Source organism: Myotis nattereri, assembly GCF_964212035.1.
Source record: "Myotis nattereri genome assembly, chromosome: 6".
In the NCBI taxonomy this organism is placed as follows: Eukaryota; Metazoa; Chordata; class Mammalia; order Chiroptera; family Vespertilionidae; genus Myotis; species Myotis nattereri.
In genome coordinates, this window is record NC_138081.1 from 25,935,544 (window position 1) to 25,952,071 (window position 16,528).

Below are 16,528 nucleotides of genomic sequence, written 5' to 3' on the forward strand. Positions count from 1 at the left end.
TAAAAAAAAAAAACAACTTCACATTCTAAGCAAAGAAATTACCCACAGAATATTAACCATAGGAATTTCCATTCAAGAAGACACTGTAGGTGAGCATGGTACTCAAAACCTCACACAGCCACATCAAAATTACAATTAAACTACAGAAAAAGCATCATTCAAAACTTCCTGAAATCTAGCAGAACAAAAGTCCTATAACGAAGGATATAAAGAAGAAGCCACAATGAGATCTGTAGGAGGGGCAAAGACATGGAAGGGGCTGGTCCCATACCTACATATGGTGATTAAAAAATCAGAGTGATAGCTTTGCTATGGAGATCCCCCTGAGGAGCCAGGACCCTCAACCCCACACCAGAACCACCCACCCTGGGTTCTAGTGCCAGAAAGAGAAGTCCCCATAACTTTTGGCTGTGAAAATCAACAGAGATTATGGCTGAGTGAGATAAAGGGCTTCTAGAGGTCCAGGGGTTCCTCTTAAAGGGCTCACCATGACTTACTCAGATTCACTCACTCTGAACTCCAGCTCTGGGCAGGAGCTCAAAAGATGCAAGGGTCATATGGGGACAAACTGAATTGTCGACTTCAGACAATTCAGAAAAAGACTGCAGAGGCAGCTTTCTATTAAAAAAAAAAAATGCTGGCAAAGGCTATTGTTCCTTTGCTGAGTCCTCCTCCACAGAGCTGGCTGGTGGGCACCATATATGAGACTGTCAACCTGGCTAACATTTTTTGTCCCACCCTGGTGATTCCCTGAGACACTGCCCTACCCTACTTGCTGGCCTACCCAAGCCTTTTCCAGTGGCTTCTCCATACAAACAGCCTCTCTTGGCTCATGCTTCAGACTTTCCTAAAATCTCTCCAACAAGCAGCATCTTGCTAAGTGTCCCCAGGCCAGGTATTAGCAAGATCCGGCCTTGGTTCACAGCTTGTCCTCTCCCGGACACCTCCAAACCCAGCACAAGTAGCAGCCATCTGCAGACCACTCTGTAAATCATGCTCAGTGGCCCTCGTGGCTGACGTTGGTCTGCACTTCCCAGGAAGCACCAAAGCCAGTACTGCTAGTGGACAGCTTCAGACCACACCAATGTACCCCCATAAACGACATACTCAAGAGGTGAATAGCAGGCACCAAAGCCCCACTGAAGTAAGTCTTGCTCATGGAGTTAGCCCCTGCACAGCAGCTCTTCCACTGTAGTCACAGCCAATCCTCCCATCTGATTGGCCTGGGATCAATCCCTCCCAATGACAAACTAACAGTAATCAAGGCTCAACTATAACAGTCAGGTGCACACAGCCCACACAAATGTGCGCCTAGAGTGCCCAGCTCAGGTGACTGGGGTAGCTGAGCCACTGGGCACTATAGAACACCTACTACATAAGGTCCATAAGGCCACTACACCAAGACCTGGAGAAATAGCAGCTCTACCTAATATAGCCAAAATGAGGAGACAAAGAAAAAAGTCCCAAATGAAAGAACAAAAGAACTCTCCAGAAGAATTAAATGAAATGGAGGTAAGGTAACTACCAGACTCAGAATTCAAAAATATGGTCATAAGGATGCTCAAGGAACTTTGTGAGACCTTCAACAGCATAAAAAAAGACATGGGAATTATTTTTAAAAAGTCAGAAATGAAGAATACAATAACAGAAATCAATAGTAGAGTAGATGAAGCAGAGAATCAAATCAGCAATTTGGAAGTAAGGAAGCAGAAAATACCCAATCAGAACAGCAAAAAAAAAAAATTTTTAATGAGAATAGATCAAGGGGCCTCTGGAACAACATCAACCAGACCAATATTTGAATCCTGGGAGTATCAGAAGGAGAAGAGAGAGAGCAAGAAATTGAAAACCTATCTGAGAAAATGACAGAAAACTTCCCTAACTTGGTGAAGGAAATAGACATAAAAGTCCAGAAAGCACAGAGTCCCAAACAAGATAATTCCAAAATAGTCCACAACAAGACACATCATAATCAAAATGCCAAAGGTTAAAGACAAAAAGAGAATCTTAGAACCAGCAAGAGGAAATCAGTTATTCATCTAAAAGAGAGCACCCATAAGACTATCAGCTGATTTCTAAACAGAAACTTTGCAGACCAGAAGGGATTGGCATGAAATTATTTAAAGTGATGAAAAGCAAGAACCTACAACGAAGACTACTCTAACCAGCACAGTTATCATTTAGAATTGAAGGATAGATAAAGGGTTTCCCAGGCAAGAAAAAGCTAAAGGAGTTTATTACCACTGAACCAGTATTACAAAAAAAATGTTAAAGGGTCTTTTCTAAGAAGAAAAAAAAAACAGATTACAAAATATGAATAATAACTATGTATTTATCAATACTTTAAATGAAAATGAATTAAATGTTTCAATTAAAAAACATGGTGACTGAATGGATAATAAAACAAGACCCTCACATATGCTGTCTACAAGAAACTCATTTCATGTCAAAAGACACAGAGAGAATGAAACAAAAGGGATGGAAAATGATATTTTATGAGAATGGTAACAAACAAACAAAGCTGGGTTAATAATACTTATACCAGACAAAATAGACTTTAAAACAAAGGCTGTAACAAGAGGTAAAGAAGGGCCTAGCAACTCCAGTTCTGGGCATTTATCTGAAGAAAATGAAATACTAAATTGAAAAGACACATACATTCATATGTTTATTGAAGCATTATTTACAACAGCCAAGATAAGTGTCTACCAATAGATCAGGAAGAAGCAGTGCATATATACAATGGAATAAGATTCAGCCATAAAAAAGAATGAAATCTTGCCAACTGCAAAAACATGAATGGACCTAGAGGGTTTATGCTAAGTGAAATAAGTCTGACAGAGAAAGACAAATACCAGATGATTTCACTTATATGTGAAATCTAAAAAACAAAATAATAGAAGAAGCAGAACAGAAACAGACTCATAGATACAGAAAATATTTGGACGGTTGCCAAATGGGAGGATGGGTGAAGGGATTTAAAAATACAAATTGGGAGTTACAGAATAGTCACAGGGATATACGTACAGTATAGGAAATATAATCAGTGTAGTAACTATGTGTGGTGTCAAATGGGTACTAGATGCATTGGGGTGATCACTCCAGAAGTTATATAAATGTTTAATCACTTAGTTGCACATCTGAAGCTAATATAATATTGTATGCCAAACTGTTATTTAAAAATAAAAATATATAAAAATATATTTACTACTAAAAAACACATTAACCATAAAAGTTGTTTAATTGATAACCTTCACTTCTCCACTAAATAAGTCTTTGGTGCCTGCATCAAGGTTATTTATTTGTACAAGTGCCTATACAGTTTCCCAGTTGAATTCTCCCTCAGCTTTTGATAATTATAGAAGTAAAATCAGTGTAAAATTACTGTCCTTAGTGGCTTTGGAAGGGAACATAGACTATGCTGGAAAGGGGCTGTTGTAGCCAATGCTGTCCGTGATTAAAGGGCCGAGGTATGGCTCTGGCCTCAAGGCTTAGTGGTTGGTTATTTATGAGAACTAAATAGCAGACATACCTGCTCCACTAAATTCTGCCTCTGTAAGTCACAGGAACTCTGCCAGAGGAGAGGAAAAGTAACAAGAACAAAGATAATGATCTCAATTTACCTCATCCTAACATTTCTGCCTGCAACATGAACTGTGGGAGAATATCAGATGATTCCACTCAGAATTCCAAAACCTTTAACACACAGTTATGGGTCATTTCAGGAACAATGACATAGGATTGAGGATAAACAGGCCTATAGATTAAAGAAAATATATTGCTCTTTGTATTTACCCTACACATTTGCATACACTCTAGTGCTTTCCATACTGAGTTTTTTGATTGGCAATTGCAGTCTACTGTTTGTATTGTAATCTGAGAGTGCTACTTCTTCAGGCTTTTGTTTTTGTTTTAAAGTTCAGTTTGCTCTAAAATAGTTTTAATATATCCCATGAACTTACTGATTCATATACAAATTAACTTTTTTTTTTTTTATCAGCAAGCCATGTGTGCTGTTGCCGCTTTATTTCACCAACTTGTGAATTCACTCTCACATTAATTTATGATTATCTCTGGAATTTTATAAATGAACTAGAACAAACGTTCGCACACAGATTAGTAACTTGCAATGAAATTGAAATGATTCTAGAACTCTTGTTGACTAGATGGCCAATATTCATTTATGGATTTGTGCCAGATATCTTCAGTGTGTGTCTTAGGACCCACTCTCCAATGAGAAGCATGACAGAAAAGTATGTGTAGGTATTTATTCCTCAGTCTCCCACCCTGCTGAGTATCTAGGGGGTGGCTACATGGCATCTCTCTCAAAAAGGCCACAGTTCCTGTGAAGATACCTTCTTCCTAAAGCTCTCCTCATAGTCTTCTGCTCCCTACCCTGGAGTGGAGGGAAGCTCCCCTGCTGTTCCAGGTGCTGCATCATCCAGTTTTGCCAAAAAGCCCTGCCCACAACATTTTAAAGATTACATTTGTTAAACCCTCCTCAAATGATTCATTTCACACATGCTGTCTGTTTGCTTCTGGGACTCTGACCCACCCCTGGGGATTAAAAAGAATGAATAGGTCATGTTCCAGCCCCCAAAACATGTAATCAAATATGCAGGCTGGCTCCCCTGGCACATGACCTGTGCGGTTCCACAGAGCCCTGCACCCCGAAGGGCCCCATACTTGGTCTAATGCTCTGCTGCCATCACCTCGGAATTCTTGATAATTTTTGAACCAGGGGCCCCCCATTTTCATTTTGCACTGGGCCTCACAAATTATGTAGCCACTTCTGCAAATATGGTACAGATGTTGGACACAATGCAACTCTGATAACAATAACGGCCATTTAGTGAGGTCTCACTCTGTTCCAAATACTGTTCTTAAAATTGTGTGCATATTAACTGATTTAATCCTCTCAACACCCAGTGGAAAAAAAACCAACTATAATTATGGGCTCTTTTTAGATAAGGAACCAGAGGCACAGAGAAAATTTAGGTTACTTGCCAGAAGTCACACTACTAGAAAGTATAGAATGTGGGATTCCAATTCAGACTTTCTGGCTTCTTCTATGCTACTCTGCTTCTGTGACGGAAGCACAAAAAGAAAAGCCATTTGAGCAGTATTATGGCATGAACTTAAGATTCGGAAAATATCCTGTGTGTCCTATTTAGAAAGATTACCACAGTTCCAGCAAGGACAGAAAATCTGTGCAAAACAAATAATATTGAATTTTTCATATCATGACAGCATAAGACTAGCATTTGAAAATATTAATAAATCTTTTGATTTTGACATGTCTCATAGTGTTGAATCTAAATGGGATTTACATCTGCTAATCCCAACATTTAAAAAACTATTTTTCTTTGTTCCTAACAACTCCAGGAAAGCTGTTCAATAGCAAGAACAAAAATATTTGTTATTTGCCTCCAGGAAGAAGATAAATAAACAATTTCTAAGAGATAATCTAATTATAGTATTCATTTTTAAAATGCACAGTTGTTTTTTTAAATACAAGCACTATACTCCATTTTTTATGAAAAGAAAAAAGAAAGGGCACACCATTGTAAAGATAGATATCTTCACCGTCTTAGACATCATAAAATGACACACACCCTAGTTTAATTTTTACACCAAACTATTTAACATCATGCAAGATCTTGGTTGCTAAGTTTTATGTAATATTTATGTAATTCACTGTCTTCCAAGTAGAGAAAACACACTTTCTTTAGTTATGAAGGTTTGTTGCTGTTTTCTTTTCTCCTCAAACCACTAAGGATCCTTCTTCCTAATCTACAAATGATTTTTTTTCTCTTTTTAAACATTCTACACTTTAATTAATTATGTTTCTACCTTTGTAGATTATGATTTACCATTTAGACAAGACATACAAATCAGGGGTCACCATTTGGTCGTAGGGATTCTTGTAAACATTTCTAAAAGGGCAGGTGAAGACTCCCACTGTTATTTTTATTGTACTGTCATAACATTAAGATCCATAACTGAACCTTAAACATCCCAATCTGACATCAAAATCACAACAGATCCCTTTTCCTCCCAAATACATGAGCCGGTTGTCAGGGCTGACTGGTGTGTTTTAAAGGATATCTTGGCCAAGGGTATTATTTTAAGAGATGAGCAAATGGGGAAACCCCAGAGCTGAGCCAATAAAATATGAACTTAAGGTGCAAAGAGGCACTCATAAACATTGCTTAGAACAAGGGCTTCATTGTTTCAAGCCAACCCTTGCAGTGGCTCGTCTGATCTCAGCCCCTCTCTGTGCGTCAGGAGAGCTTCTTCCTTTAACCTGTGGTTTTTTTTCAAGCTGAGCTACTACATTATTTATGACTGTAAATGTGAGTAGCCAGTCTGTACGCTCCTGGTACACAGACACTGAGAGTCCCCCCTCCCTTTTCCCCACTTTGGTATTTTTGTGGGTAAGGATGAAAGGGTTTTCCCCTGGAGCTGATGTGGCTGGGGATGTTGAATTAGCTGCTGTGTCAGTATGAGGTAGACTGAGGATTTCCCAACACATCCTCCACCTGCCTCTGGCCCCAGACACCAGCCTCTAATGACTCACTGCACCCATGTCTTTCTTTCGAGGGCTTTTTCAAAAATATTCTATTTATCCCTCTTTTTCATTCTCATTATGCTGTGCCTCTGGTACTCCTGATCTCTTTCTTCTCTCTCATCAGATATTCTCTACTTAAGAAAAGGAAATTTCTTCACAGAAGTGGCAGGAATATTAAATAAAAATAATATAAGCAAAAGTGTCATATAAACTAAAAGAGAATCACATTTTTGATTAGAGTTTTTGTTTAATGTTGCATGTTTACCCTTTTTTAAAAAAAACTTTCCCTTAAACTTCCCCTTTTAAATTTTAATTGATGTTCTATCAAATTCTGTCAGTGGGATCCCCGGGGCAGAGGTGAGGAGGCAAAGAAGAATGGGATGGTGGAAGCAACAATTACAAGGGATGGCAACAGAGCAATTCTCATGCCCTGGGGAGCTTTGCTCCTGAAGGGCGGAGGCTGTAATTGGCACATCATAACCTTTCCTTCTCAGCTAAAGGGAAAACAGGAGACTGTACCTAAATGATCACTCTGTAACTAATTGATTTTCAGCTAATCTAAGCTTCCAGCTATGAAGAAACTAGGACCAAAGGCAGATCCCAGGAAGGGTGGGGGCAGTAAGGAGAAGGGTGCCAAGAGAGCCTGGGGCTAGAGAGACCACAGAACTAAAGAGAAAAAAAAAGGGGGGGAGGGGGAAGGGGGAGGAGTGGGAGGAAGAGGAGAGAGGGAGGTGATATTTTTAAAAATGAAAGAATAAAAGGGAAGGCATTGGGGAGGTGGTGGGTGAAGTATACCTAAGCCTTTCTAGAGGATGTTATCATATCTTCCTACTTCCTGCTGTTACTTTTTATTAAACGTTTACACTGGTTATTTGTGAGTGTCCATTAAAACTTGCAAAAAGCTTTTACTTAAACTGTGATGGTAGCTATCTCTGCCGCCATGCCCATCATTGGACAATAAAATGCATTTCAAGGAAAACAAGAGTCCCTTTGGTCACATTGATGAATTCAACAGGTTGTTGAAGGAGAGAGCTCTCCACCCATAGCAACTTTTTCTCTCTTCAGAAGTTAAGAGTTTTAAAGAATGATATTTTTGCCAATATTAGCATTTGTGATTCCAGATATAACCCAGGAATATGTACTATAATGGATTTAGATTATCTTTCCTCCCATCCCATTCCTTCACCCTCAAAACAAAAAAAAAAATCTTGCATGTGTTTATGGACATGTTTATGTTATACAAGTGTTAATAACCCTGCTGGAGACACAGCATAGATAGGCATCTTTAGGTAGATCTGTATATAAATTCCTCTCCACTGGGCACTTGAGTCAGCCAAAAACAACAATAAATATCAATGATGTCTTTCAAATCTTTCAACAGAGTACATAGCATTGTTTTGTTTTGTTTTCTTCTAGTGCCAGAAGAGTTTAATGATTTGAGGAAGCAAGAGGAGAAGGGTTAAAGTTTTGAAAGAATATTCTTTTAAATATATTTTATTGATTTTTTACAGAGAGGAATGGAGAGGGACAGAGAGTTAGAAACATCAATGAGAGAGAAACATCGATCAGCTGCCTCCTGCACTCTCCCTACCGGGTATGTACCCACAACCAAGGTACATGCCCTTGACCAGAATCGAACATGGGACCCTTGAGTCCGCAGGCCAAAGCTCTATCCACTGAGCAAATCGGTCAGGGCATGAAAGAATATTTTTTAAATTTCATATCTTAGCATGATAAATATATTGTTATAACATAAATACATGCAAGCATTTATATATTTTTCTGCTTGAGAATTAAAATATTGTTTTAAAATGTATCTAAGTATTTGACTCTAAGCCAACTGATCAAGTCAGTCGAAAACCATTAATAAACCCAAAGTTCTTCTTTATCAGAAAAACACACGGAGCCTAGGAATGATATAAATGTAAATTTCCTGTATTTACTGTTTTTTGTAATTCCTCTAAAACATCTAAAACATTGTCATGTTTATTATACTATCACCATGTAATCCAATATCAATTTCTAACTAAAAGATCTTAGAAATGCTCTACACGTTTATGTTTATATAAACAGAAGATACACTTAAATATTACAAGAAAATTACCAAGTAACTCCTTTTATCTGCATAGGTATTTGATATATAACCCTTAACATTTTTGATAAAGAGATGGCTAAAAAAGAACAAATTTACCATAAACACATTTTTGTTTCTAACAAAGTACTGTAGCATTGACTAAGAAAAAAAAAATTCACTGATATTCAATAGTTTCCAGGACAAATCAGAGAAGTCTACCTGTAAAAGCTAGATACTGTGAGACTGACTGAAGTTGGCCTAGGAATAATGCATAGACTAGAGTGGAAAGCTTCTCTTCACACAATTACTATATAACATTTGTTTCTTAAAAATAAACAAATCGCTACAATAATTGAAAGGTCAAAATAATGTGTTGAGTTTCATAGTTAGTTGTTTATATTGATCTTCACACAATTTCTTCACATTTTATTTTTTTCATTTGGTAAACTCTAAATTATTTTTCACTTATGGACAAAAAATTATTCTCATCTGACATTTTTTTAAATAGACATTTTGTTAAATATGATTCAGAGTTTGAAATAAGTTTAATTGTTCTTGATGAGCAAAACTTATGTTGGAAAAAAAATGTCTTCCTGAATGACAAGATAATTGTAGAAAATCCTATTATTTGACTTGAAATGACACAGGCAAGCATTCATAAAAAGGATGTTACTAGATCCTTTTTATATAATTTATCTTATTATGGGAAATGTCAACAGATTCTTTTCACATATTTAAATATCCAGGTGACTTCCTCAAGACAAATCCCTTGCCTATGGTTAATTTGGTCATTTGCCCTTAGCCCCTACAATATACATATATTTTAAGATACTAAAATATAAAATAAAATTCTCTTGAGTCTTATAAGAACATGAAACAAGTTGCAGATATCTGCTAATGAATGATACATAGGACACTCAGATTCTCAGTGCCCTTAACAATGATACTACAGGGCCTCCTTTTCTAAGTACACTCTGACCTATGTGATCATGAAAGAAATACAGAAAGCCTTTTTACTAAGTAATGATAGGTTGCAACTTTTGGATATATTAGAAGGCATGGGCTGGGGATAATAAAATGAACTTGTGGTTCAGTTTTCCTCAGAGACTAGTAGGAAAATTTAGTATCAGAGTTAATTTATCAGTAATTTAGTGTGCGAATTTTAGTTTGGAATATTAAATTTAAAAAGATCAATATGGTTTACTATTGAAGATAAATCATTACTCAGCAGTTCAAGCATGATAAAAAAATAAATAAAAATTTTCTGACGTTTATATCCAATTATTTCTCTAGGGTAAAATGAATCATTATTTTTCATGGTGTATTTAATGAACTAGTTATTACAATCCAAACAATATAACCAAAATTTCATTGATTTAAAAATATAACCATTCTTAAATGATCAAAATGGTTCTAGAAGTCATTGAATGAAACTATTCATTATTGGTTTTGGTTGTCTTATTCTACGTAGATTTATGAAAAGTAATGGCATATAGGTTCAAAATCATACTTAATTCCTTTCTAAAACACAGATACGCTTCTTTTGTGAATGACCAAAATATTCAAGTATAATAAAATATTTTATTAGAACAGATTTATGACTGGGCTATTGCTTTTTAAAGTATATAATATAACACACTCTACCGTAACAGACTTTAGATGACCTGAACTGATATTTTCAGTGATTTATTTTGTGAATATGTAAATCATGCTAGATTGACATTTTTCTATTAAAATAGTAAAATTAATTTAAATTATTGAATAATGCTTTAGAAATTGCTACAAAGTAAAAAGATATCATGAGCCACATTTGCATGCCACTTAAAGAAGGAAAAGCAATCAAATAAATTTAGAACTAAGCTATATTTTAATGGCTTGAAAGTTTCAAATGAAACCTGTTAATTATATGTCAAAGCAAAGGTGTCCAGGACACCTGATTAGAGCAACCAATGATGACTTACTAAAACTTAATAATGAGAGCTTTGTCTCTGGTAACATGAAACATATGATTTATTATGCACCTTATCCTTCATGCTAGCACTGCTGAGAGCAAATGAGCAGAGCACATTAAGCAACATATATTATAAAAGTATCATGTGCTATTAGGAGCTGCTGCTATCTGACTTTTCAAAGAATATTTTTGAGATATATGAGGAAGTTTTTAATTAAGTGTATAATCAATATGTCAATTTTAAGTCAAAGCAGATTGCATATTTAAAACAGTTTTAAAAGTTCTTACATTAAAATGTTCTCAATTCTTTCAAATTGATTAAACTTGTTAATGCAATTTTTAGCCTTCAAAAATAAACATATTCTATCTTTTTTTATCTTGACTGTCTGAAGATAATAAATTTTCACCTTCAGTATCTATTAAAATTATAGCACTTGTAAAATCCTTTTAAATTGGGCAACTTTAATATTATTGCAAGATGAACTATAAGGCATTAATGTACGATTTGATAGTGCCAATCTTTTAAAACTGCCTTGAAAGTATCAACATTGAGTGAAACATAATTTTAAAAAATATTCTATAATAATGTTACTAATTAAAGAATTTCAATTAATTTTTATCTCAAATAAAAAGAAATTCTGTATAGGAAAAGACCATGCTGGCATGATTTACATTTCCCTTGCTTCTGAAAATAATCAAATAGTTATTACATATTTTAATCATTCCAGTTAAAAATGTTAGATTGAAACTTTGTTTCTAAAATATTTTTCAGAGAACTTCAGTATCAATTTCTGAAGCTATTTGATAGTCTTCTTTTACAATATTATTTGATCTTGGTTACTTTCATATCAATATTTTCGCAGTAGTTGCCTCCCCTGAATGAGAGATTTTGAGTAGCATATAAATATACACTTATCTGTTTTCTAAATTACTCACGAAAATATAGCTCAAAATGTCACTTTTACTTTTCTGTCTGTACATGCTTTTGAAAAATATGTTCATTATTATTTTTTGCTCATATAGCTATTATGTATTATAACTATCCTCGTAAATCTCCTTTCTTTAGACTACTGCCTGTTTACTCATACATTTATACATTAAGTAAGGTTGATATTTTAACAAGCTCTGAAAAGACCTAAATCTACCCCAACTATATTTGTTTAATTTTAGCTTTTTATATTAAAAACAAAATACATATATGACTTCATTGCCTAAGGCAAAACCTTACCTTGCATCAATGAAAGAAAGGAAACAGAAGCTGGAGAGGAGAGTTATAGAAAATGACTTTATGTAAACATGACCACCTACCAGGCAGCTACTTTACCATCAGAAAAACTTCCACTTTGTAATAACATAGATTAACAAATAAACGAACAACATACCTAAGTTGACAAAGCTCATGACCATGTCAGCATCATTCAGAAAGTTGGTATCATGTAGGCTGGCTAGAGGAGGACTCTGGGTGGTCAGGGGAGTCGTTCGAGATAACTGAATGCGACGAGGATACCCATTGGGAGAGGCTGGGTATCCCTTCCTTGCTCCTCTGCCCTCTCCTGCCAGGGATGCCCTCACTGAGTATTCCGACTCCTCAGGATTTTCTTCATTGGCCATCGCATTGTATAGGTCCAGCATGAAGAGAGGTGCAGAGGAAGCTTGCTTTCCAGGTGAAAATGGTCTGGGTCTGTGAGGCAAACCCAAGATAGAGAGAATTTCCCTCTGTATTTCCCGTCTTTCATGGTTCCGCAGTCTTCTATAAATAAAACTGGAGTGAACATGATTGTCTCCCAAACCTCCTTTTGCATAACCCAGTAAAACCCAGCAGCTCCAGAGGAAACCCACAATACCCCTAAATAAAAATACACTCAGATGCATTTTTGTCCAAAAGCAAAGTTGATGTTTTTAGTCCTTCTTGTCCTCTTAAAAAAAAATCTAAGTTTCAAGGAGGTACAATTCCCCAGTAGCAGAAAAAACAAATTTACCTATTCTTCATGACAGTGACATTTCTGTACCCAACATCCTCACTGATTTTCCTGCCCTATTTTAAATATTTTGGAATATGTCAAGAGTAGTTATTTCTAAGAAAGCTGAAACTCAAGTTTCCAATTATCCACAGTTGTTAAGAGTTTTTGCTGCATTGATGTAGCAGAAGACGGCTAATATTATTTGATCAGATGACCTAGGCATTCCTATATGAATTTATGATAATCAGGCCTTTGGTATTTGAATTAACGAAAGTTGATCTTCTGATAAACTGTAGCTCCCAAAGTTATCTTCACTTGCTCTTGAGTTCTTCTCAACCCTGAAGCTCTTTCCAAGACAAATCCTGATTTCTGCATCACAGATCTATGCTGATCTGCACCTTGGTGTTGGAATATCTATTTGTCCGGCAGCTTGGTGATAACTTTAACATCTTTTGTGTCGTCTTAGTGTAAAATACGACTCAAGGTTGTACTGTTCAAGTAAATGTGTTTCCCTGTATTTACTTGAAAACCTTCCTCTACGTCCATTCACTCCCTTTCTCCTTCTTACAGTTAATTCCACCTCCAGCAGGCACAAATATACCAGCCCTCTTCAAGGGAGATCTAAAGAGTAGTGTAAGCACAACCCTGCTGGGAGAGAAGAGGCTTCTCATTGTAATTTGAAACTGGTAAAGCAAAAAGAACTTAACCCTTTTGCTACCAGAAAAGTCTCCATTTTCGCAATTTTATAGCCATGTATCTGACACAGAACAGTGGTGAATGGGGCATATAAATTCGAGGGGGGAAAAAAGCCAATTTTCAAGCAGCAGACTGAAAATTTTGCCACCAATTTTATGTAGTACTCTTTTAGATCTTTCTTTTAATAGTACACATTTAATGCACTTCTACGTGAAGTCTCAGGTTGTGGCTAAATTAACATGATATGTTTCAGCTCTGTATTTGAGTTTATTTCTGGTTTTTACAAATTATGAAAGTTCACCTCTTACAAAATAAGAGGAGGAGTTGTCAATTGAGGTTAATTTGTTGTTTCTTAATTACAGCCAGATCTTTTACAGTAGAGAATTAATCACTGGTAATTATATTTTAGATATCAAAGTCGTAGCTACAATAATTCAATAATGGTAATTAGGTAGCCCAGCTTTAGTGGTATTTAAATACCAAAATTCTAAACAGAAAAGCATATTCATATTTCTCTCATTAAGTAAGTGTGGTTGAAATACAAACACCCTAAAGATGTAGTTCATGATTCTTAACTTTTAAGTCCTTTTAGTTGAAATGTAAACAGACTTACAAATTAGGTACTTCCCATTAATTGTGCTCAGCACTTTGATTGGTTTTAACCCATGCAAATAGACACAAGTCAAATATTGTTCATGACCACATGCAGATTGAAATTTGCCTGTTTAAAAGTTGATGGGTATAATGGGGAAAGTGCACACTTTTCTAAAATACCATGCTTAATCCGAGGAAATGAGCAAAGTACGTGTTTATCCTTAATGTTTAATGCCTTTAAAAATTGGAAGTCTCAATGTTTTTGTGCAGCTATAATTTTCCTTACAAGCTCTCCCTTAACTTTAGTCTCACAGTACGTTCATTGTCTGGAGTAGTATTCTGATAGCAGTGTTGATTTATCTAGCAAATTCTAGAATGATTATGAAATTTTAATGTTTTTCCTTTACTCTGCCTAGAAGCACCGCTTTCTTGTTTAATGTATTTTAAAATATTTCCCGTGAGTGTCTAAATCAAAGCCATATTTCTCACAAGTCCTCATTTTATTGGTAAAGGCAAGCTACTGAAAAGGTTTGCAGGATCTGGTTGTATGTGTCATTTTTTTTCTTACACAAACTCACGGCACTAAAATTTGATGATGCTATTTAATATTTGCCTTACTGAAAATTCTTTGTTAATAGCCATGTGCAGTAGTAGCGCCCAGGGTTGGCATACATAGAACACCACTGCAAAACGGAGAGATCACATGAATAGCAGGGCATTTTGGAAGTAAAGGAAGAAGTACCATTTCAATAAGAAATGGCTTAAACCACTAAAATTCTTGAAATTGTATATTCCATATCCAAACCAAATGAAGAATTTTTTTTGGTCACTGGTGCAAATTCAAAGCAAGCACTTTGAGACAAAAAGTTTCCCTCGGCATTTATAAAAACACACCCCAAACAAAGTATATGACAGTTTTCTTCTACATTCTATAACGAGCTATCCAGGTAATGAATTTGCTTCCTGTTTCTAGAACACAGCATAGAGCTACAAGTGGAAACTGGCCACCAGAGGAAGGGACAACTAAAATCTTCCACGTGTGCTTCTTTTTTCCTTAAGATACAAGTGAAAAGTAAAAATGAGCCTAGGCATCACAAGTCTCAAAAACTCATTTTCCCAAAGCATGATTTATAATATCAACTACTGTAATTGCAATTTAATTGCTTAACCAGGCACATAGGGCCTACCTCTATATTGGAAATCAATTGTTAATAATCTTGGTCAGAATTTTTAGTATCCACCCACCCCCTACCTTCTCTTTCAACTCAGACTAGACTTGGCAAACATTCCTTTTTCAAAAGGATCAACATGTGCAATGAAAGAAAGAAAATAAAGACGACAAAAACCTGCCAGGAACAAAGAGGAAATGCTAACCACCAAACAAAAAGTCCGATTCATTTTCAATGAAAAGTAAATGTACTTTACCACATCATTTAGTTTCCCAGGTTGATTTATATCTAAGTCTACGGGAGCAAATTGAAAGATGAAGTATTCTGCAAGTATATGGCATAAATATTTTAAATTTCAGAGCATGTATTTAAAAGGTGTAGAAATCAATGAAATTACTGAATAAATATCTGCTGAGGAAGAAGTTGAGACAGGAAAACATCCAGGGCAGCATAAGAATTGTTTCTAAATAGAAGTACATTTCAATAAAAACTCACCTCGCAGAATGTACTATTTGACTGGGGTCTATACTAATATAAGTGACCTTTCAGAGGGGAAAAGAGACAATTGAATCCATGTTGAAATATTTCTCGGCTGTCATTTTTTTCTGTTCATTTTGTCTTTTCTTCCCTCAAATTTGACACACTTATCCCATAAGAATGTAAACCTACTATGCCCAATAGACAGACTTAATTTTTTTCCTGACTTTCAAGGCTGCAAAAGATTCTTTTAAAACTTGCTCAACAGAAAGTTGCAGCGTTTGTAAATCTATTTTGTTCTGGAAAGGTCTTCCTATTTCATTTCTAAGTGTGTCATATTTCCTTGTAATGTTGGTTTCTCCATGAAACAAAATTTCTCATGGAAACATATCACTGCAGTGAAAGACAGATGTCCAATATAAATGGCACCTACATTCCTAAATCATCTCTCAGGCTTGGAAAATAATCCAAAATCATTTGACTATCATCATAAAATTCTTAGGCAAAAGCTATCTGAGACTGTATTGGAGGGAGTAAGGGAAAAGGGTGGGAAGTTAGGAGAGGTTGGTGGTACAGGGAAAAGGCAGGGAAGACATCCCCCTCTAGAATCTTTTTGGTGAGTACCTGCACAAGTGCAGAACAGAGCAGTATCTGTGATATTAAATTGCCTTCACTTCACTCTTTTTTTTGAGCCAAAAACATAGCATAGAGAATGTGGCGCACATAGGAGAGGTCCCAAGGAAAGCACAGTGGTGCTATAACACCACCATCTGACTTAAATTCTCCTGTCATACCTGAAAGGGTTGCAATCATGCACAGTCCACACTGTTTGTCTACCTAATTAATACTTGCTAAGGAAAACTTAGAAATGAATAACAAAATACAGTCACTAAAACTGTTTTGAAATGTTTGGTACTATTTTTAATGGATGATGACATTATTGAATATTTTTAAGGGAATAGAGCATTTTTCAATATGTTTTGTATTATTGTATGTTTCTAAGATTGTTGTATATTATTTCAAGAGAGTGGGTAG

The 16,528-nt window shown here is 35.8% G+C and overlaps 1 protein-coding gene across 1 annotated transcript in view; it reads right to left on the bottom strand.

The window, feature by feature from the left end:
* The window catches only part of BMP5 (bone morphogenetic protein 5), a 115,745-nt gene extending 102,597 nt beyond the window's left edge, over nt 1-13,148 (bottom strand). Inside the window, exon 1 of the mRNA XM_081094234.1 lies at nt 11,979-13,148. Coding sequence (XP_080950360.1) covers nt 11,979-12,468 — 490 coding nt within the window. The 5' untranslated portion in view covers nt 12,469-13,148. The remainder of the gene's footprint in view (nt 1-11,978) is intronic.
* Nucleotides 13,149-16,528: the final 3,380 nt, after the last annotated feature.